The sequence below is a fragment of the Fukomys damarensis genome, unplaced genomic scaffold (assembly GCF_012274545.1).
Source record: "Fukomys damarensis isolate Sample0158 unplaced genomic scaffold, DMR_v1.0_HiC HiC_scaffold_19, whole genome shotgun sequence".
NCBI lineage: Eukaryota > Metazoa > Chordata > Mammalia > Rodentia > Bathyergidae > Fukomys > Fukomys damarensis.
In genome coordinates, this window is record NW_022900931.1 from 12797931 (window position 1) to 12822255 (window position 24325).

At 41.0% G+C, this 24325-nt stretch overlaps 1 protein-coding gene across 1 annotated transcript; it reads left to right on the plus strand.

Moving 5' to 3' along the window:
- The first annotated feature begins 5170 nt into the window (after window positions 1-5170).
- Pde6h (phosphodiesterase 6H) lies at window positions 5171-9689 on the plus strand. Its single transcript, XM_033766270.1, has 3 exons — window positions 5171-5343; window positions 5801-5981; window positions 9340-9689. Exons 1-3 carry the CDS (start codon window positions 5301-5303, stop codon window positions 9500-9502), a joined length of 387 nt encoding a protein of 128 aa, XP_033622161.1. The 5' UTR covers window positions 5171-5300; the 3' UTR covers window positions 9503-9689.
- The last annotated feature ends 14636 nt before the right edge of the window (window positions 9690-24325 follow it).

Below are 24325 nucleotides of genomic sequence, written 5' to 3' on the forward strand. Positions count from 1 at the left end.
AGGGCATAGAGTTGTAATTCTGCTAATCAATTTAAGAATTTTCTAACCCTAAGTCATTGAGAGCCAATTTAGAATCACTTTAAGAAGTTTAGCTTTTGGGCCAGGGATTTGGCTCAGTGGTTCCACTGCCCACCTGGCAAATGCAAGGGCTAGAGTTCACTCCCCAGTACCAAAAAAAAAGTTTATTTTTCAAATCATCACTTTTCCTTTTCCCACCCTCATCTCTGATTCTTCATTCTAATGAGTCTCACTCTGAGGGGGAAAAGTTGTGGCAGAGTACTCCGTCCTAACATTGAGGAAAACAGGATTAAAACCTGTTACTGATGACTGTGGGCTATCGCTCTCAAGATCATTGGAATGGAAAAAACTCAGGACCCTGTCCTTCTAAATGATCAGTTTTCTAGAGGAGGAAACTGACACTTTGAGAGGTGACAATCTTCTCATCAGCTGAGAAGTTTATCACTTGGATTTACCATCCTAGGCTGCATGAGGATCTAGCTAGAACTTTTAAACATTAGTATACAAACAAATCACCTTGTGCCTTATTAAAATGCAGATTCTGATGCAGTAAGTCTGGAACAGGGCCTGAATGCTTACATTTTTAACAAGTGCTGAGGAGGGGCTGCTGTACTTTAATTGATAACATTCTTAAGCAATAGCTCATCTTACAGCTCTGCCCACTGCCCTTGTGAATTATCTGCACTCTTTCACAAGAAAATGGAGAATAGTATTTGAAGGTTTGACAAATACATGCCTAAACATCTGCATGCTCAGTATTATAGGATCACAGGGCAATGTAAATGGTAATGGGAATGCATAGGAGAGAGCAGAGGGACCCATCTGGAGACCGTATTTTCTGCTGGCTTTGTACAATATTTGCTGCCTTCAAAACTGCTCTAATTTTGGGAAAGCCATGAAAAAGCACTTAAACAACTCTCAAGCTGTTTAGCTGCTCCCATAATCCTCTTGGGGCTGCAGGGTAAGTACCTTTCCCTGTCTTAGAAAGATAAACCGGTATTCTTTTTCTACAATTTTAAGGAGTGCAATTCTCTAACAAGTAACAATTTGGAGCAGAAAGACTGCAATGCACAGGCAAAGCATAAAAGTGACCAGCAAATATGCAACTTGATTCATACCTACTTTGCTATAGTATAGCAGGAAGATAATCAAGTATACAAGGAGTTTCCAAGCTTGGACTTTGCTCCTGGGTCTTCTGTTAACTGTATAAGCAGTCATAATTTCTTTAGGATGAAAGTATTAAAAGAGTTTAATGGCATATGATGTAAAACCAGTTTAAAAATATAAAATGATGTAGAAATTAATACTAGTGGCTAAACGCAATGGTATGACAGAGCTGTGTATCCTGGACTGAAGTGGACTGTAGCCTGGACCCTACGCACTGAAACTGTTTGCTGTCGAAAATCCAGAAATCAATTTCCAAAAAAGCATCATCGATTCAAAATTCCTAGCTATCACATGTGACTTTCCCTATCAAATATTCACTGAATTTGATATCGGATCCTGAATTCCAGGTTTCATCTGTCTGAAGAAGTACACACTGTGCAAGTTGAGGAGAGATATCGTGTCTTTCAGCGTCACCTCTTGTGGTTTCAGCATTCCCACTGCAGTGGGGGCACTGAGTTTTCCCCTCTCCTGTCCAGTGCTGTAGAGTTTCATAAGAATGGTGTGGGAGGTGGGGAGGGAGAGAGGGAGAGATTATAGTCATGGGTGTGTGTATGTCAGAGACAGAAGAGGAAGGAGGGTGGCTAAGACTACACGTGGATATGGAAAAGCATGAAAGATATTGAATCAAATACTGAAAATCTTCCATCAGTTATTAACAGTTTGGGTGCATTTGGGAACTCAGTGTATAGTGACAGGACAGAGCCCATGGCAGTTTTGTAAGAGCACCTGATTACCAGAAGTCTCCTTAGCCTGCCCCGGTGTCACCCCATCTTCTTGTGACCTCTTTGCACCTGGGCTGGTGATCCGAGCTCTGGACGGTGGGGTTAGGAAGCATGAAGGAATTAGAGAGAGACAAATCTGGATGGAAAGATCCACTCATCTACTGTGAAGAAGGCAACTGGACAGATTATACGAATAGCTCTGTGAGTATTTCTCAACTTCTGTTAAATTTGAACTGCACATAACTGAAGGGTGTGGGAGGGTTGATCTGGCTCTAAAACAAGTGGAAAAAGAAAACATTCTGGGCTTGTGAGCCTGGCCTGGGACTGGGGTTATGGGAGAAAACATGAAGAAAATCTGCCCAAACCACCTTATAACGCCATGTGACTAACTAATGAGGAAAACTTTGTTATACAAGGTCACTGAAAACCTTGATTACTACATTCACCTGGAAGGGACCCCAAACCGACCCTCCTCTTTGTGGCTTCATGGCAAACAGCTTTCTGGGAAAGGACAGATCTGGGGCAGTGAATGACCACAGAGCACGCAGTTCTTTACTCCCAGGACATGTTTGCAAACTTGTCCCAGGCACTCAGGGCTGGCACGCGTGTGAGGATAAGAAGAGAGTGAATAGCGAGTAAGCATGGGACTGACCACCAGCAGTGTGGGTGGCTCGGGCTTCTCCTTCTGAGGTTAAAGTGTTTGTTGTTTGTACTGTTCTGAAGCAAAGTAATTGCTGGATTTTTAAAAATGGCTTTGATTTGTGTCTTTCTTGACTCTCCAAATGACTTATTTCTCTTGCCTTAGCACCACCCTGACACTACCCAACCCCATCGGCACAGGAAACGGTACGGCTCCTCCTGTCCCACCAACCCCTTTCTTAGTTTACCAAAATGGTATTGTCTGCCTGCCTGCCTACACGTTTGCTCAGAATAAGGGAACTGGAAAACCGAGTGTGGTAAAGCAGCGTTACAGAGCCCATCTCATGGACTTGTCTTTGCTGCCATCATCTTTTTCAGCTGGAGTTCGTGGAATTTAATCTCCTGTGCCTTTGTGCAGCAGACCTCTGCTGCCTCCGTCTAAGGTGACTCTCACTCCAGCTGGCCACCAAACTCCACACAAACAAACGATTTGGCTGCATCCACTTCTTTCTATAGAAGAGCAATTTGTCATTTCGAAAGGGGAAGGGTTAACACTGCATCAAAAGGAGGAAAATATTCCGCCTCACAAAGAAACAAATGACTTGACAGTTTGGTGAGGAAAATACAAAACCTCCTCTTACAGCTAAAACCGATGCTAATATGAGATGTGGCTCCAACAAGTCCTTTGAATTTTGAGGAAAAGCATGGTTATGATGAATTTAACCTATGCTGATATGTCTGCTCAAACTAGTTTCCATTGCTTTGCTTTTCCCAAAGGCTTTGCAAAGAGAATAGAAAGATATATCTATGATAGAGAACCGATAGGGATTATTTGGATTCAATACTACTAAAAGTGAAACATCATACATGTGACACACAGAATAATAAATATTACCCATAATGCAAATGCCAAGGGTCACAAGGATCCAGTGACTGACCTGACAACTGTTGTGTAGCTCTTTCTGAGCAGTATTTTATACAATGCATTATGCTTAGACATGAACTCTGTCTAATCCTAAAAGTGTGCCTTCAAAATTATGCAGACGTGCAGAGGAAATATATGAGGAAAAAGGGAAAGTGTAATCAAGGTAATATGAAAGTCAAATGTAATTTTTAATTTCTCGGGGTCACTAGTAGGGGTGTGAAAAAAATTCCAGGAAGGCTTCTTAAGACAGAATTCTGAGACTAAAAAGAAGTCACCGGTGGGGGTACTGGAGAGAGCCAGAGGGTGGCCTATTAAGTGCTAGTGACAGTTGTGTCTCTGGTGTGTGGCAAGGGTTTTCAGCAGTTGGTCCTGGGCAAGGGGATGCTTATAATACGCAAGGTTTTCTTGACGTCCAGAAGGTGTGCTATAACCTTGCTTTTTCTTGAGCACGTTGCATCTGAGGCTGTACTTACAATGTCTACAATGTCTCCTTTGATGTTCTCCATGACCTTAAAAGGAAGGTATTATTTGATTCATTTAAAATACGTAAGGAGGCCTAGAAAGGGTTATGCAACTTAGCAAGGACACATTGCCAGTTTTGCTTTGTTTTGAGCAGGAATTTAAAATTACATTTGTTTGAATTTAAAGAGCATACCCTATATTGCTTCATCCCTAGGGGTAATTTGACTGATTATCATCACCTTCAGCCTTCATATTACCACACTCCCACTCCAACATAATAGGATCCTCGTTATGAAATATAGGATGGCCAATTAAATTTGAATTTCCAATAAATAAGTATAACTATTCTGACACATACAAAATAATTTGTTGCTTATCTGAAATCCAAATTTAACTGGGCTTCTTGCATTTTTGTGTACTAAATCTAGGAATCTTAGTCTTAATAGGTTCTTCAGATGAAAGAAACGACTTGGTGGGTCCCTACTACTTTGGAAGAATTGGAGAGCCCACCTTGACGTGGAGGAAAGTTTCTAGTTTTCCCTGGGACCTTGGTAGAGTCAGGATGTATCTGTTGGTGGTGGTGCACTCAGAGTGTCCTGGGTCTCTGGGTGCCCATGACCAATTCCCGTGGTCCCAGCCACATTTGGAAGAGGCACAAATCTTGCCTGTTGACAGGGACAGAGAGAGCCTGAGAGGCAGTGATCAGAGGAACTGGCAATGCATTTCTTAAAGCCACAGAGGGCTTTGTCAGGTGAAGACCAGATAGCCCCTTCTCTGTGGTCTGAGAGAAATCGCAGGGTCAGGATCTCATCACCCAAGGTCCAGGGTATTTGCTGAATTCTTCATTGATTTATTTGCTCACCCTACCAATGAATACGTATGGCATATTCCGCATGTGCCAAGCACTGTTCTAGGTGATGAGACTGCGGAAATAGCCCCAAATTGAAAAGGCATCCCATGAAGCACATTCCAATAGGGAATGGAGACAAGGTTCACAGCAAATGACTCCGGGGCGTGGCCAAGCTCCCCATCCCAGCTCACAGATTAGTCAACACATTTCTTCTGAACACGTTGTAGACTGACAGGAAAAAATGGCAGTAGAAATTGAGGCAAAAAAATATATTGGAAGCAAGGATAATAATTTAAACCTACTTTTGAAAGTCCTAAGAAAGTTAAGAACTTGAAGTTCCACAGTGTAAGATGAGAGGAATGTGCAGTGAAGTGGGAGAAGAGAACACTGATCGGCCTGAGGCAGACTGTCAAGGAGGGCTGAAGCTAAGACTGTTGCCATAAAATCCTCAACAGGGGAAATAAGAAATCTACACAAACAAAGTTTGAGGGTTGGCTCAGGGCAAGAAGTAACGGCTATGTGGAAGTTCTTCAGAGCTTTCCAGAATCTTCCTTCCCAAGGTAAGTTTTGTCAGTTGTAAAAGAAAAGGAGAAAGCAAAGAAACATAATCCTAAATCTTAGTATTTATCTTTGTGAATAATTTTCTATTATTTGTACTTGAAGGGCAGCATCCATGTCTGGGAACAACATACTTGTCGCCCACGATTTAGGTGGGAGAAAGTGTTGAAGCGGGGTGAAGAACCTCGTGTCTGGATATAAATGGAAGAATTTGGAAAGCTTTAAGAACCAGCAAGAGCTGTAAAATCCAGTTATCGGTGCACTTCTTCCCTTTAAAATGGTGGGACTGGTGGTCACGGAGAAGTGTAAGGGCACAATAAATTTATGTTCGCTGCTGGTGGAAGATTTATTGGAACAACATACACCTAAATTTCCAAGTGTTTAAGTCTCGCAGTTTCAGCTTGCACCCCAATGTGCTGAAAGGCCCCATTGACTGAGACTCCGTTTTCTGTTACACAGTTCAGGGGGCCTGGAAGAGAAGTATCAACCACCCAGGTGCGGTCAAGATGAGTGATAACACTATCCTGGCTACTCCAGCACCTAGCCAGGGTCTCACCACCCCCCGCAAAGGACCCCCCAAGTTCAAGCAGAGACAGACTCGCCAATTCAAGAGCAAGCCTCCAAAGAAAGGTGTGAAAGGGTAAGACCAAAATGAGACAGAAAGCTTTCCATTATTGTTTTCCCCTTCTGGTTTTGAGACACTAATGCTCATGATATTAAACAGACTAACAAAAATTTCCATCTCACCCTCTGTTTTCCTCTCTAACTCAGTATTTGCAGAATTATGTCTTTAGCCCTGGAAGCCATTCCCACTCAGCACCCAGGTATGTGGCCACATTAAGCATGGAAAATGTTGCTTTTCCTGATAACCCTTGACTTGGCCTTCTGACCTTTGCATGGCAAGTCCTTTGCACTAACACAGCCGGGCTTTATTCTGGCATACTGAATCACCAGCCACTACCAGAAAACATGGTTCATTTTTGTGCCTTTAAATCTTACGTTGCCAGGTCTCCATTTTTCTCTTCTTTTCTTGACAAAAATCCTACTCATTTTCAATACACAACTCATATGTTCATTTCTTTTCGAAGCCTTTACTGACTTAAACTTTATCATTACTTTCATGTTTCTAGTATGATGGTATTTAACTTTTATAACTTGTATTATTTGATATTACATTTATTTACTTTGATCTGTTCCTTAAGGCTGCAACCCCTCAGAGGAAATTTCTCAGTTTTTTCTTGAACTTGCTGTGCCTGTCATGATGCCTGATACATAGTAGATGCTTAATTAATGTGCGTGCACTGAACAAACAGATAAATGAATCATTTTGATGCCATGTAGATGAATCACTTTCTATTTTAAAAAGTAATGCTCGATTGAAGGGTCCTTCTCATCATTCTTACTGGTTTTCACTTGCCTTACTCTTAGTTTCTAAAAGGGAAAAGTCTCTTCCCCTGAGATGCACTGAGTCTTGCTGGGATGACATTTTCTTGGCTTCAGTACAGTGCAGATAAAACAGTTTTCAAGTAAAAATGCTTCCGCTTTTTCTTATACCCCCTTAGGTCAAGAAACCCTCCACGGGAGTAATTCCAGGATCCTTTTTACTCTGATCTCAACCAATCTCTCTGTTGCTTATTTTTTCCAATAGGTTTAGAGATGACATCCCAGGCATGGAGGGGCTGGGAACAGGTGAGCCTCACACATTACAGCGAGAACTTTGCATGTGGAGTTTCACCTCTTTATGCATTGCAGGCCTCAAGGAGCAGCTGAATGTTCTCATAAATACCTTAATAATGCAACAGGTCCTTTGAAGCTTTAGAAATGTGAGGATCCATTTTACCTCCCAAATAAGCACATATGGCACCAGATAAAAAACCCCTGAGAGAAATCAGGGTAGGCCCAAAGTGGAGTGAATTTTATTGTTTTGCTAAGCAACGTTAAGAGCTTACTGGTAAATTGCAGATTTTTAGGGAAGAAAGATTCTCAGAGTTTGTCTAGCCCAATTTTATTTTTCAAAAGAAAAATATGGGACAGAGAGGAATTGAATGACAATCTGAGTCCACAGAGTGAGGTCTTGGAAATAAGGGTGGGGCCTGGAGAAACTTTCTTCTATACCAGGCAAACCACTCTTTACCAACTTCCTCTTCTTACATATCCGCTAGCACCCACAAAGGAGGCGACAAACTGAGTGCATCTGATCCATTTTTCATCAGCTAGAATATTTTCATTCATTAGATAACACTGCAATGACTGCAAATTGTTAAAATCAATAGACTGTTTCTTAGAGAAGTTTTAGGTTTATAGAAAAATTAAGTAGCAAGTCCAGAGCATTCTTATGTACCCTCCACCTCTTCTTCCTCTTATACACACTTCCTCCTTTAGCAACATCTTGAATTAGTCTGGCACGTTTGCTCTATTTGATGAACCAATAATATACATTATTATTATATTAACTAAAGTCCAAACTAGCAGAGCTTGGCTTTACTTTTTGTGTGCTACGTATCTTAGGGTTAAAAAAAATGCACCAGGTCATGTACGCACTATTGTTCTACTATACAGAATCATTTCATTGTCCTAAAACTTCCCTGTGCTACATCTGTTCATGTCTCTTCTCCAGTCCTCTACCCCTGACAATCGCAGATCCTTTTACCACTGAGTCTTAGTCTTGCCTTTTCTACTCTAAATCTTAGGGTTAGATCCATACAGTATAAAGCACTTCCATTCTGGCTTCTTTGAAAGATTCCTGAATGTTTTTATATGGCCATAAGTAAATATTGTATAATATTCCTTTCTACAGGGGGCCGGAGATTTATCTTAGTGGTGCTGCCACCTGCCTCGCAAGTGCAAGGTCCCAAGTTTGATCCCCGGTACAAGAGAAAAATAAAATCCCTCATACAAATGTACCATGGTTTATCTGATTGAAGGGCATCCTATTTTCTTCTAAACTTTGGCAATAATGAATAAAGCTGCTATATATATTCACTTGCCGGTTTTTGTATAGATACAAGTTTTGAACCCACCCAACACAGTTGATAAAGGGTGACACTCCTAGTAATCAGTGTCTTACCAGATATTGAATGCATTTGCATTTTCTGCTCAAAAGCCACATCCAGGAACCCAAACAGATTTTCTAAACACTTCATAAAAAGCTATTCTTTCAGATAAATTGCTTCTGTATTTTGGCTTCATGTTTACAAACCAGTAAATTTGTTCTGGGTTATAGAAGATAGCTTTAACTCTCCTGACATATTGGAAATAATGTAATTATTCAGAATTATACTGAGGGATGCTCTGTAGTCTTTAATCTGGCTCTCTCTCTTTTTTTTTTGTACTGGGTATGGAACTTGGGTCCTTGCACTTGTGAGGCAGGCAGCAGAACCACTGGGCTAAACCCCTGGCTCCGACCTGGCTCTTTTCTCATCTACATAATTGTGTTTTTCTACTGGTGGCTTAATCCCATTGGAAGTCAGCTAATTTCTCTGTAAGTTCGAAATAATAATGACTTATCTGGAGCAAAAGAACGGATTAGTTGATTGCTTCTCAACATGTGACTTGATACAAGAGTTTCAAAATGCAAAGGAAGTGAAGAGCTAGTTCGGACCCATGTGGACTGGTAGGGAGTCAGGAGACCACAGATTCCCAGACCACAGGCACTTAATGTGCTGCTGAATCTTGTTTCAATCCTTGACTGGATCAGAATTCCACTTTGCTCTGTCTTTGATGGTTGATCTCAAGGAGGCTCAGTGAGCTGTACCCACAGAGTACTCCAGTCAAGCCATGCTCAGTGCTACAAAGAGATTGCAAAATGAACCCGAAAGAGACATCTGGGGTGAGTGATGATCACCCCACTGGTCTCACCCTTCCTGGGCTGCAAGGCTTTCAAGACAACTTTCCAGGTATGAGAGATACAATGAGAAGTCTCTGCCCGAAGGGCGTCTTTTGAGCAGAAGTGGCTGTGCTCAGGGTCCCTGGACTTAACGCACTCTTGTTTCTTGCAGATATCACAGTGATCTGCCCTTGGGAGGCATTCAGTCACCTGGAACTGCACGAGCTTGCTCAGTTTGGGATTATCTAAGGCACCAGAGGCTCCACCACCCTCCCTCATGGGTGTCTGCTCTAAATTTACTTTGCCCTGCTGATCTGCAGAACCTGGAAATTTAGTATCCACAAGTCTTTGGGGCTGATCTGACCATTCCAGTCAATTACTATTGAGATCTCTTAGCGTCAGAACCACTCTTGCAGTATGACAGCATGGAATAGTAAATGAAAAATCTACATTTGTTGGGGTGTTTCAGGTTTTCACAGCTTTTATTATCAGCTGCTCAAAAGTCATCAGTATTTCTCCATATTTTGTTTGTTCCCTAAATTTATTTTTGTGAGTTAGCAGTAGACTTCTAAGATAACACTTATGTCACATTCCTCCCTTTTATGTAATAAAGGAAATGTCTACGTTGAATTTGATGCCATTGTATTATATGTATTGACTATCTGATACCCTGTTTTGAGAGCCAACTAAATAAAACAGGCACAGTCACACAAGAAATAGGCCCAGTGCTTGCACAAAAGCACAGGCTTAAGCTGCAAGACATAATTCTGTTTGCAAATTGGTAAGTCCCATACTTTCAGGTCTAAACTGCTTTGAACTAAATTATACTAGCAGTTTCATGTAGCTCTAAATTGTGTAGCTAGTCCCAAGCTCTAAATTGGGTCATTCTAGGTTGATAAAAGACTGGAGACTTAAATTCAGAGCCCTTGACAATTTGGGCTTTCTTTTTGGTGTTCGGTTTAGGAAAGTTTTCTTTCACGGCATTCTGGAATGAAATTAGTGCACCCACTGCTGAAGGTAAGAGTGAGAAAGTATTTGTACATCAACCGGCTGTGTGTATAGCCACACTGAATCACTTTCAAAGTGTTGGTTGGAAAGATTTATGTACTATCAGGTTGCGAGTCAGATATAATGGCCAGGTAGCTGCAGCTTCTAAATAAAATGATGGTTTGCTTCACCCCTGAAATTGTGTCCAGTGTGCACATAGCTATCTTTCCCCAACACTTTCAAGGCAATTACGCAATTCAAATGTTGTCTCTGTCTGAATTGGATGCTTTGGTGCTAACAGTATGGATTTCTTCATTTCAGTTTTGTAATCTGTGGTAAAAGAATGGAGTAAATTAACTGAAAACAGAAGAAGAGAAATAGGAAAGAGCCCCAGGTTCTAGTCCTGGATTTAGCAGTAAGTTTAGCTTTGTGATTTTGGGCAAAGACCTCACCCTTTGGATCCTCCAATTTGCTTGAAGTTTTGATAATGTGAGAGTCATATGAGTCATAAATTCTGTGACTTTGGGTGCCCCTAACAGTGAGAATTTGAGCGAGAGAATCTCTCTTGCTTTAGGTTCTGTGTTAATTATTTTGCACAAATGACACCAAATTGCCTTCTGGTGAGAAAAACTAGCAGCACAAAAGAAAAGAGCAAGACATGAATTCAAAAGTGGAACTATGACAGGCAAGCACTGTGGTAATGTGCACTTCCTTCTGCAGGAGGGACCCTTGCCACCAGCCTTGCACCTGTGTCCCCTCCTCCCACAGCTGGCCCTGCCCCTGAGAGTCAGGTGCTGCTTCTGACAGCCATCTTGCTGTCTCCGCTTGTTCGCCCCAAGGTGCCTTTTAGTTAAGGAGTCAACATTCTCCTCCATGGCTGGCGGTGAGATTTGGATTACTTTGCAAAATTGTTCTAAACTCGGAGCAGTGATACTGATGAAACAGAACACCTTGAGAAAAACACATCCAATGGCCAGGGTGGAGAACGATGGAGAAATCAAGCTGCATGAGGGACAACTGAAAGAACCGATGCTACTTAGCCTAGAGGAGCAAAAGATAACGGCCAGCAAATATTTGCAAAGTTGTAACAATGAAGCAGGATGAAGGATGAAGCAGATACGTTTTATGTAGGATCCCAGCATTTAGTGGTAAGCTGGTGTAGCTATAGTTTAAGTCCCATTCAAAGACTAAAATTTTATTATTTATATTCCTAAATTCTACTGGGGGCGCGGGGTCCTCGTGCTTCCGAGACAGGCAGCAGAACCTCTGAGCTATATCCCCGGATCATTACCATTTATTTCTAATAAGAAATTCCTTAATGTATAAAAAGCCCACAAAAAAGAGATTAAAGGTATTGGTCCAGTCGCAAAGAGATGCCAAATTCAAACAGGATAATTGAAGAATGTTTAACAAAGAGGCTCTTTACATGGCTTAGAAAGAGTGTAAGGGGTCTACGAAGGCCAAGGCAGTAATCCTAGGTCCTAAAGATACCTGAAAGATCATGTCAGAAAGGACCTCCTGACCGTGCTGTGGGACACGGAGGATGAAAGCAGCCAGTGCAGTGATCTTATAGGTCTTCAAGAGGAGTTCCTGTTGAAGCCAAAATATATTTGGTTGTTGGTTGTTCGTTTCCTTTTCTCTACTTTCCTGTTGATGCCTTGCATTGGCTATATCCAGTCAGAAGTCACTGATCTCACTGATGCAGTCATCAAAGTTCACCTTTTACAGCAAAGAGTAAGCGGAGAAGGGTAGGGAGTTGATCCAGTGGGCAATGGGTGATCTCCAGCTAGCACAGTATCAAAGAGCAGATACTACTGCCCATCTGTGGCTTTCCATCGAGTTGGGATGTGGAATATATGTGTCTGCTTTTCCGAAGGCTATTCTGATCTAAACCATTGTCATGGAGAAAGGTCAAGATTCAACAAGAGCAGCACAGACAAAAGAGGACAATAGCAGAAGTGACTCTTTATAAAAATTTAAAATTTGGAGAAATTTTTGAAGTCTTCAGATACTTTCAGATAATAGGAGCCATTGAGACTTTTTTTGTGTGTGTGAAAAACACACAAAATTTGGACCAGGTTTTCTGAATTAAAATATCCAAGGAAGAGAATCTAGAATCTGTGTATTTAATAATGACTCCAGGTCATACTTAAGTCTATGCCATTTTCAAAACATTATTGATGTGGTCCATATTTATAGTTAACACATTAGGAATATAAAATATAAAATATAAAATATTTTTATCAGTTCATATTAATTTTATAAGATAGTATGTTTTGATGTGGTATTTTCATACATGCATATAACATTGAGATCATATCCTTTCCCCATTTCCCTGCCTTACACCCGCTCCCTCTTCCTATTTCCTTCCTGTTTTCTAATGATAGCTTCCTTTTTACTTTCCTCTCCTCCTTCTCCTCCTCCTCCTTTTTCTTCTTCTTCTTTTTTTAGATTCCACATATTAGGAGAAACATGCAATACTTATCCTTCAGAATTTGGCTTATTTGCTTAATACACGATCTCCACTTCCATCCACTTTCCTGAAAATGACATAATTTGTTCCTTTTTATGTCTGAATAATTCTCCATCGTGTATAGACCATATTTTCTTTACCCATTTATCTGTTGTGGGATTCATCCGCGGGTTCTGTATCTTGGCTGTTGTGAATTGTTTCACAACGAACACGGGTGTGCTGTATACCTATAGCACCCTAACTCTAAGGATTAGCTAATTCTTTCTTATTGCCACTTAATGATCCATTCATTGTTCTACTTACTCCCTAATAGCACACGTAGTCTGTGTGATATCAGGGGCTAACATTCGTGTGTTCCAACTCTTACACTGTTTTGTAGGCAGATACAGAAGACGTCCTACTATGTCATAGGAGCTCAGTTAACTGCTCTTCGAAGGCTGAGCGTGTTAGAAGGTTCAGAGGTTAAGTTTGGACTGAAGCAGCTCTAAGAAGGTGGAGCTAAATGGGCACCATAAATACCGAGAGTGGACCTCCTACTGTTACCTCACTTAGCCATCCTCCTTCCAAAGCCCACGTCACCCCGTCCTCAGCTGCCTTCTCAGACTGGAGTGGGAGAGACTAGGGAGGAAGAGGTAGCCGAGACCTGTCTCCTTTTGTTCTCACGGTTGGTTGGAAGGGGACAGTGATGGTGCTCACCATGTGGGCACTGGCTCTGCTAGACCTCAGCGGCACTGTGGTCAGCGGCAAACAGCATGCAAAGCAGTAATGCTCCTCTGGGTGCTGACCCTAGGCAAATATCTGTTGTGCTAAAGGAGAATCAACCGTAAACAGAAGGAAAACGAGAGTAGTTATCAACAACTAAGGAAGTGAAGGGGAAGGATACACAAAAGAATAACCAGTAAACTGATGCTTAGCATAGGAGAAAAATAAAATGATCACACTAGGCTGAATAACATAAAAACTCACAGGATGGGAACTGTGAATTATATTGTCTTAAAGGGATAAACAAAAGGATTTATGTTTTATAGAAGACCACAGAGAAAGGATTACAGAAGCCACAAAAATTACATATGGCTATAAACTACCAAAGTAATCTTTGTGACTCTCAGCTAACTGCTTGCCCTTCCCTTTACTGCGCAAGTGCAGAGTTGGACAGATGAAAGCCTAAATTTAAAAGTAAGGCTCATAAGCTGATTCATCCTCAACCTCAGTCATGCTTCCCTCTTTTGGCAAAAGCAAGAAGGAGAACTGGGTTCCGCCTGGCTCTGCTACAAAATATCTGCTAGATAATCAGCTGGTTTGGTTTTCTTCTTTGGGCTCAGATGTTTGAGAGTAAAGCAGTAATCTTGAGCTAAATGATCTCCAAAGTTTCTCGCAGCATACACTTCTAAAAAATAATAAATCTGAATATATTTCACACAGAAACAAATTGTTCTCTTTATGGCCAGAAGTCCTAAGGCACAGAACCTCAGTTTCCAGTATGAGTATTTAATCCTGTTCCTTTCACATCTTTCCTCTACTAGGTGGTAAAATCAAATTCTGTACTGTGCTGCCACCTGCTGTGAAAAATAAGAACTTTGGCCCTTGAATGACAGCGTTTCTATTAGACTTTAAAATCCTCAGAGCTAATTCTGAATTTGCTCCCACTCATTGATCAATTTAATCCATTTTACCATTTAAGGTAAATGGATTAAATTGATCCATTTACCTTAAGTAAGGGATGGAGCCTGGTAGATGGTAAACAATCAGTAGATATTTGTTGAATGAGTGAATACGTGAATTAAAAGACTTCCCTCGCATGCTGATTTAAGCCAGAAGGCACTTCCTGCTGAAACTTTCACAAGTACTTTCTCTTCCTGAAAGTTATGAGACTTTATAAGACATGTCAACTAAAGATGTACCTTCTAGGCACTGTGTTTGAATATTTCTTTTACTGGGCTAGCAGAATTCCATCGCTCCACTTTTAAAAAGAATTTCCATATGTTCAATGAATGTGATTTCCACTGAAGTCTGTGAGGACTTAAAGCCTATGAAATTCCATTTTAGCTTTTTTTAATATAGCATACTATCTAGCAGGGGGAAAATAAGGATAATTGTGGGATTAACTTACAAGGTTTTGGGTTTTGTTCTTTATGCTGCAATTAGCATAGTCAGGGAAACATGGTGGCTGATTTTTGTCTCACGCTCTGAGGCTCTGATACAGGAGCCTCAGTGCTGTAGCCATTCTTACCTTTAATCGGGTGGCACTGCGTATCCACCCTTTGACATGGGGCAGTCTCGTTTCATGGGTAATCCCCAGACAGTGAGTGACGGAAGATGGAATCGCAGAACAAGCTGTGTGAGCCACGAATAAAAAGCCCGGAGACAATTCCTGCCTGAAAGCATATGCCTGTGAGCTGGGTCTACTGGTGCATGCCTGTAATCTCAGCTTCTCAGGAAAGTGAGACAGGCGGACCATGTGTTCAAGTCCAGCCTGGGCAACACAGTGAGGAAAATTATCTAAAAAAAAAAAGCTTAATTTTTTAAATGGATTTTCCAATTCTTTATAACAAAGATGAACAGAGACGCCCTTAGAAAAAATTTAAAAAATAAATTTATATACATGATTATACCCACACGTACTTTATATGCTTATGTGTATATGTGACACACACACACACACACACACACACACACACACATATATTTTTGTGAATATATACAAATATGGCATGCATGTGTACGCACGGATCTTAGATGAAGCAGGAAAAAGTTGTACAAAGGAAAGAAGAAATTAATATTTTTAAACAGCTCTGTGTGCTTGTGGTTTACATTAATCCCATTTAGTCATGAGATGCTCTTGCTAAGTGATAGAGACCTAGAGAACCAAAGGAGACAAAATCCCTGCCTTCATGGCACTTGCACTCTACTTGGGGAGAAACATTAAACAAGAGTGACGTCAGAGGTATATACTGCCATCCGTGTAAAGTCTGTGTCTGTCTGTGGTATATGAGACTGTTAGTGTACATAATAAATAACGAGGTAAGATGATCATGACAGACACCCTGGAGGAAATGACAACGGAAGGACTATCAAAAGGAAAACTAAAATTATCTGTGACACGGCAAGGAAAGCGTGGCACATAGAAAGTCTGAGTAGCAAGGAACTTGCGAGTTTAAGGAACTGTGGGGAGGCAGAGGGAATGTTACCAGGTTTTAGGATGCTGACATCTGAGTCCCCAGGTTCTTTCCATCTGGAACAAAGAATTGAGCAAAACAAGCAAAAATGGTAACAAAATTTCATATTTATTTGAGATAATAAAAATTGAAAGTGAAGCGTATGGGTGAAACTCGCTCTGCAGAAAAAGCTTGGGCTGGGTAAAAGAGGGAAAGACTCCAAATAAAATATAAGTACACTGTACAGCATAAGGATGGGCTACACTGAAGAGGTACCGTGAACATAGCGACGGCTTCATGGTGTAGTTTCCTTTCACTCCTCCCACACATCGCGAGAACCCACGAGAAGTCCACATACGGGGTCCTGAGAATTATTTGGAGCTTGTGTCCTGGGATCTGGTCATGCTTACTTCCCTCAACCAGCTTTGACACGCCCTGCCCTTCTGCCTCAGTAACACGTTGCAGGACGAGACAGGCTACACCAAAAGAGACAAAGTGTGCCACATGGGCCATGCAGAGTACTTGACCTTTATTTATGCATCCTGAGCAAATAAAAGTCAAGGCATCTAAGTTTAAATGAATGAGCAGATGGTGGTGTAGAGTGAAAATGTGCATGAGAACCTCCTGGAGTGTCCTGGGTCCTGAGACTTGGGGAGGGGGTGCTGCAGTCACAGACTTTGCTGCTGAAATCTCAGCGAGGCGGGAAGAGCATGCAGGCATCAGAGCACAGTGAAAAGCTGGGTGGTTGTGGCTTCGGTACAGCCCAGTGGCAGTAAGCACAGTGCCCCTAAGCAGCACCTCCATCACCTGCGCCTTTGGCAGCTGCCATTTCCCCAAGAGCCAAAGCGAGAGGAACGGACAGTGGCAGTGGAAATTGTGATGGTCGGTTGCATAGTTAACTTGACCAGTCCATAGTACTTGGCTTTACAAGTGCTGGTGAGGTGCCGGTGTGCAGATGTTTTGTAGATATGCTCAGCATCTACTGACGTTCTGTTGTAAATAAAGAAGATAACCATTGACAATTTGGTGGACTTGGCTTCCAGACACCATGGACACCACGAAACCCTCACTATCTTCTCCCGATTTGGTTGGGAGAAGGACTTTCAGAGCAGAGTTGAGGCTTCCCTGAAGGACAATTGCTCCTGTTGCTGGCAACGTCCGTTCCTGCCTGTGCCAAGTCTGTCCTTCCAGAAAGCCTGCCCTACAGATTTCAGACTTGCCCAGCGAACTTCACAATCACCTACATCAGTTCCTCACAAGGGTCTTTATATGTTTTTATGCTGCTCATCCTGTTCCTCTGGTAGAACCCTGAATAGAACAGAAATAAAGATAAATCTGATTGTTCACACACCTCCTGGAGATCTCTTTTGAGACAGGATCTCCCTAAGTTACTAACTCACCAGGCTAGGAGCAAGCTTGTGACCCTCCTGCCTCAATCTCCCAAGTGCTGAAATTCTAGGCTTGCAAACCCCCCCGACACATTGTGACTGTTATTTTGAAAATATGTTGTCATGGAAACCGCTCTGGCTTGTGAAACTATGGGAGAGATTTGGCCAATCCTTGATAGTCGGAGGTCGGCAGGTGAGTCTACTCTCTGAGAGTTACTTACTGAAATTTTCCCTCAATATGTTTGTTTTTTATGCTGTGCAATATCTACTAGCAAGACTAGGAGAATTAAAAAGGAAGAACCAGAATCCTTGAATTGGACTTAGACTGCCATCTTGTGGATAGTTAGACTCATAATCTGGTGCAGATAAAGATAAATACTGCACCAAAAAGCGATTTAGCAAGACCCTATCTCAAAATTGAAAAGAGAGAGACAGAGACAGAGAGACAGAAGAAGAGAGTGATGAATATAGCTCAGTAGTAGAACATCCCTGCGTTCAATTCCCAGTATCTCAACAAAGCTAAGTGTATACATAGATGACTCTTTTTGAGTGTACAAGACAAAATTGTATATAGTGTACAATATGATGTTTTAATATATGTACACATCATGGAATACCTAAATCAAGCTACTTAATAAATGCATCACCCCATGTACTTATCATTTTTTGGTAGTAATGAAACACTTAAGATCTACTGATTTAGCAATTTTCAAGCACACAGTATGTTGTTATGAACTTTTGTTACCATAATTTACAATAGAGCTCTTGAATTTATTAGTCCTGTTCGACTGAAATTCTGTGCTCTTTGACCAGCATATCCCAAGCCCACCACCCTGGCTTCTGATATCCAGTATTCTACTGTTTCTGTGTGTTTGATTTTTGTTTTACACTCCACATGTTAATGAGGACATGTGATATTTGTTTTTCTGTGTCTTACTTCTCTTAAGATGATATCACTCAGGATTATCCATGTTGTGGCAAATGATAAAGATTCCTCCTTACTTAGTGCTGAATACTATTCTGTTGCCTGTATACACCATATTTTCTATATCTATTAATCTTTCATGAACACCTAATTTGTTATCTTGACTATGGGGAATTACCTCATACTAAATATGCACATGAACATATTTCTTCGACAGACTGATTTCATTTCCTTTGGATGCGTATTCAGTAGTGAGATTGCTGAGCCATCATGCAGCTTTATTTTTAAGATACATTTTTTGATGAGCTTCCATACTGTGTTCCACGATGGCTATACTAATTTTGTTCCTTCCAACAGGTACACGTACTTTCTTATGGGGTGCTGAAATTGGAAGAAGCTTTAGAGTATTCATCACATCCCCTGATTTTACAGAAGAAGCCATCTGAGGCTGAGAGAATGAAATGGCTGCTCACCTGTGATAGGTGCATCTGGTCTACCATGGCAATACATCGACAATATCTTCCTTCCAATTTCAGTCAAGGGATAAGGCACAGATTGAACAGACATGAGGTTTGTAGTGAGAATAAAGACAGGGTGAGGCTCAAACCTGGTATCACATGTTATTCCTTATAGATTATTTTATCTCAAAATTCGTGTTCTAAGATTAGTGTAAAATACATACTTAATAAAATCAAAGACCTTACTGTAGATAACAAAAATCTCTACCGTATCTTTTCACTTCTAAAGACAACTCTGCTACTTTTAACTTTCTCATTGTTAGTAGTTTAAATTTAACTGATTGGCTTGTCCACTCTACATTTAATATTTATTAGCTCATATTTTATTTTTAAATTGCTTATTGATCATCTATACTTTCAATAATATCATTCAACTGATACATCTTCTTCCATTATCTCTAGTCATTTCCTTGAAACTTTGCTTATTTAGCGTAAGTGCCTTCACCCCACTTTCTGATTTTCTCCCCTCCTTTCCCCCCTTCTGTCAGCCTAAACTTGTTGTTCGCATTTAACATCCTTTTCCTTAGCCATACATAAACTTTCTGTGGTTTTCCTACAGGATGATTGTAAAAGCAAAACTAACCACAGACAGTTGCATCATTAAGTCTATGTACTTTCTGTTTTTTCTCAAAAATAGGCCAATTAATATGTTTATAAAGTCTTTTTTTCCTCTAGTCATTCAGTATCCAAATGGAACCTTTTCCTAGCAGCATCAAGATCCAATGGAATATTCTTTTCTTATACTTCATCATCAATTACTTAAAGGCTGGCAAAGTTTGTGTTTTATTTTTCTCTGACATCTTCTTGGTCCCCCCTCCTTCTCTTGCTCTTTCTCTCTCTCTTTCTTTTCTTTTCTTTTTTTTGAAACTAGTAATGTGTTCTCGAGTTTATCCGGCTTCATGATTATTTTGTCTGCCACACCAAGTCTGCCTGACTGTGTTAGGGGAGGTGCGTCTTCCAGATCTCCCATCCCGCTGGCCCACTCTGGGCTATTGTTTCCAAGCTACATCATCCCAGATGTAATCTTCTCTGGATAACATCTGCATTTTCCTTTCTGAAATGTTTACAGTTATCTTTTATCATTGGTGCTTTAACTTTTATAAAGCTTTTTCATTCATCCTACTTAGCAGCCAGTGAACCCTTTTTTGTGTTGAAAACTTTTGCCTTTCTCCCTTTGGGGTTTCTATCTGCACTCTCCCCATGCCTCCACTATTTGAGAATATCCTATTTTATTTCTCTGAATTTCTAAGCCAAATATAGTTTCTCCAGTTCTCATATTTTTGGTCATATTTCTCTTTATTATTTTGCTTACATTTCTGGATTTTTAATGACTGTTTTCTTATCATTTTATTGGGGTCTCTTTGGCTATCTTATTTTTACTTTTTAAAAAATTATTCTTTACTATCTTCTTTTGCTTATCATCCTGTGGATGTAAAACCTGAGCACTTGAGTTCACTTTTTTCTACTGTGGTCATTTTTCTTCTTTATGATGCTGGCTCTAGACATGATTTAGGCCATCTTTGGTTTTGTCTTTTCTAATTTAAGAATGAAGGATGTGGATGAGGGGTAGGCACCACCCTTGCTATGTTGGTTTCCAATGGGCTGTTCCACTGAGTGGAAATTCTGACAGGAGTTCTGCGTCCACAGGCAAATCCGTGGGCCTTAAAATGAGAAGACATGACAGTGGCTGTCAAGTGGGGTTTCCCTCAATAGTAAGAGTGGGATGACTTCATTCCTGGATATGCAAACATTCATTAGATGCCTTCGGTCTCCAGATGGCTGACAAATGTCAGAAATGAAGGAGGTGGAGAGCAGTGGATTTAACTGGCACATTTCTTCTGTGTTTGTATATTCAATGCATTCTTTTGTTTTCAAATTCCAGACCAATGCCCCTGCCACTGACCCCAGATTCCCTCTACAAGTTTGATTTGTCCAATCATGGCATCTCCAGTTTCTACTCAATGCCTGGATGGGAGTTTCAGGCTATGACTTTCATGGATGTGATCTTCCAGTATATTCCCATCTATTTTCTGTCTTTCATAGATTCAATGAAATCTATTTTTATTGGTTATTCTTGCCCTCTGTCCCTGTTTCCTTGATTTTCTGTGTGTGTGTGGGGGATACTTTTGAACTATTTAAATGTTTTCTTGGAGGGACAACATATAAATGCATGTACTAAATTCAGAATCTTGAACAATTTGTGTGTCACATTAGGAAGATAAAGTGGGTTGGATACTCCTCTGTCCCCACAGATTTTCAGGCTTCTTATACCACACACTATGGCTATTCACTGTATGGATGTTTTCTGTGTACACCATTTCAGAAGAAGCCCCAGGAAGAGTGTAAATTTGCGTTTGTTTGCAATCATAATTAGAAAGATGCCTGGAAATAGGAGAAACTCAGTAAATACTTCCTTCCCTGGCGAATAAACACCTGAATAAATGGAGGAGACAGTTATCCATGTGCTTGGAGAGTTGCAAAGATCAATAGGGCATAAGCACAGGCTTCCTACTTCAGCTACAGCAACGCTGTTCAATGCTGTTTACGAACTGCCTGTTGCTAGTCGAAGCACCTGCTGTGACTTTTGCTCTACTTCAGTTTACAGAGGATTTGCTTAGAAGATGCTCTACTGGTTTACTATGGTCATCTGTTCCCAATCCCTCTGTATATTCAGCTCTGTGATACCAGGGCTGGAAAAACAGGAAGCATGCGCTAAATTCCCCATAGCAGCTTTTGAGAAGGAGGCACAGGAGATTGGCTGTGAGGCTGAGGGAGGAGGGACTTCCTCTTTTGGCAGCAGCAATGCTCAATGACTGTTCTGTTACCGGATGTTGTGGTGCCCAATGGTCCTTTCCAGGTTCTTGTCCCACTCAAAGAGTTGGGTGGGACCACCAAGGACCATAAAATTTAACTTTTATTTAAGGTAAAAGAAGAAGACAAAGAAATAAAAGAAGTGCTCAAAAAGACAGATGATAGGAAACAGGGAGATAGATCTTTTGCGAATGGGAAAGGGCTAAAGACATGAAGGGAGAGGTTAGGAGGGGAAAATGACATGAAAAGAATTCGGATGTGTTATGTACATGTATTAATTCCCTATGATGAATGTAATCACTATGTGCTGCAAACATACACTTCTAAAAATAAATAAATGAATACCTATGTAAATAAAACAAATGCAACCCCTCCAACAACAAAGACTTTCAATGGCTCATGAATCATGAGAATCCCTTTCTATGATATTGGGGTGGAGAAAAACTTATTATAAGCTTATAATTCTATCCGTGTATGGGTATAACTCTTTCTGTTAGGTTGAGTAGTTTTTCAGGAAGACCCAATTCCAACAGAGCACTTGCTCATTCACACAAGGTCTGCCACTGCAAGAGAGATGGTGATGTGCACAATTTGGAGGTTTTGACTAACATGTTAAGAAATTGTCCTTTCCCACTGGGACAGAGTCAGTGCAGCAAAGAGCTGATTATTCCTTAGAAACATTGGGATGGGCCAATTTAGAAACTCGAAATTGCTGCCTGAGGTTGATGAAATTCTTTTTTTTATTAGTATATATTTGCAGTGCATGATAATTACACTCAACTTGGGGAATTGTTACATATACATACAGAACATTGGTTATTTTTACTCCCTTCCCCCACACCTTCTTCCCCAAATCCCGTTCCCATCTCCAGGATCTGACTTCACAATTAGATCTATAGCAAGCTTTCTGCTGCGGAACTGTTGACCCAAGATCGAGCAGTGAATCTGGCTTTGCTAGTAACAGCATTCTCTCAGAATAGGGAAGAGATGAAAAGGTGATACAGTAGGAAGTTTCAAGTCATCAGGAAAGCACATTGCTTGACCTGTGCAGAGGGAGGGAGTTCATTTCTCTTCCTCTCAGCAGTGACTATAACTTCTTTCTGCCAAGTGCTTCTGAGGGGCAAGGCACTCTCCTAGGCATTTCATGCTCATTAGCTCACTTCATGAAACTGTGGAATGGGTCCTATGATCAGAGCATTGATCACGAGGCTTCAGCTAATTCCATTCTCAAAGAGAAGGTGGTAGAGCTCATCTGTATCCAAATGTAAGTCTAAACTCCAGTGTTTGTCTTTCTTTCCACAATAAAATATCATGTGTATTCGTGCACAGTTGTGCACAGGCAATTTCCTTGCTTTACAATGAGACTACATAGATTAAAACAAATAGCTGAATTTACAAATAAGAGAAACCAAGGCAGACAGAGTCATCTGCTTAGTGTAACTAACTATACCAATTGGAATGGAGCCTTCAAATCAGTCCATTCAAAGCCCTTCCTCTGCACCACTAAAATCTGTCTGACTTCACCTACACCACGTTCTCACCACCATCCCAAACTGTCTTAGTGATAGTTTACCTGGCTTTGTTAACAACACTTTCTCACAATATGGACAAGAAGAAAGTGTCATACAGTAGTACAGTGCCCTGCTGCACCCTTTTTGTGCCTTCCAGGACCAAGGGTACATTTTGATGACTGCAGAGCATTGATCTACTGTAAGTGCTTACTGCTGTCACTGCAAGTAGACAGGAAGAATCTTTTCACTTTTATTTCTGCACGTGGCACAGTAACGCATGGTTGGTGTTTACCAAATAGCTGCTGAATAAATGCATGACTGATTCTGGGCTTGCCAAACACATACTCAACTTTGTCTTCAGCGCCTCATTCTACCTGGGGAATTTCCATCTGCTTGAATCACCATCCATGTCTTTAAAGAGACAAAGCGGGGTTGTCAAGCTGGCAATGGGTAGCTCTTGATGACTAAACTGATAAATTTAGGCGAAGAAATGGCTTCTCCTGCAATCTGCAAAGAACAGTGAGAAATCCTCTGGAATGGCCTCTAAAAAAACTTTGTATTTCACTGAGATTTTACCGGCTGTCCTATTTTGTTGCAGATGGCAGAAATCCAGCTCACAGAGTCTAACAGAGCACAGTTATAACTTTTTAATATGTAACTTGGAAATGAAGTGTAGAAAGTAGCTTCAGGGTCTATGGATTCTTGTCTGGGTCTCTCTCTGGGTGCCCCCTTCCTTCTCGTTTTTTCCGTCTGTCTTACTCTGGCTTCCTTGTGCAGAAAGGCTCCCCCTATGGTAAGCTGAAGAAAGGAGGACCAAGATAAGAAGACCATCAATCAATGGCTGTCATAGCGTTCTCCCAATACAATCAGCATCACCTGGAAATGGATTGGGAATAAATGCAAATTCTGTAGCCCCATCCCAGACCCAGTGAATCTGAAAACTCTGGCAATAGGGTCAGGATTCTTCATGTTAAGCTCTCCAGGTGATTGTGGTACACATGAAAATTTAAGATCCACCTGATTAGGGGTAGAAACTGAGGCCTCATATAAATGATCTTCCTCCAGTGACTTTTCAAGAACATGGCAGATGGCTCCACGTGAAAGGCACAGGTTTAGAATTCCTCTGCAGTACAAGCCACGCAACTGAGAAAAGCCTAATCGATCCACCTGAATTATGACCACTTCCTTATTTCCAAGAAGTCTTCAAAAACAAAAAGTGAAAAAAATCACTTTATTTTGTAAAATTCCACCTTTAAGACTGATGGAGACAGGCTGGAGAACACTGGGATCTGGGCTCTGTCACAGAAAAGTGTTCAGGCTCCGAGTCACACATTTCCCTGAGAATTCTGGGAACCCTGCCACTTCCTGATTTTAGTTTTTAGCATGAGTC

Bases quoted from the DNA above. Each gene is read 5' to 3' on its own strand.
- Pde6h (XM_033766270.1), top strand. From the start codon at position 5,301: ATGTGGAAGTTCTTCAGAGCTTTCCAGAATCTTCCTTCCCAAG. The intron at 5,344-5,800 runs GTAAGTTTTGTC...TCTGTTACACAG, and splicing joins CCAGAATCTTCCTTCCCAAG to TTCAGGGGGCCTGGAAGAGA. The intron at 5,982-9,339 runs GTAAGACCAAAA...TGTTTCTTGCAG, and splicing joins CCAAAGAAAGGTGTGAAAGG to ATATCACAGTGATCTGCCCT.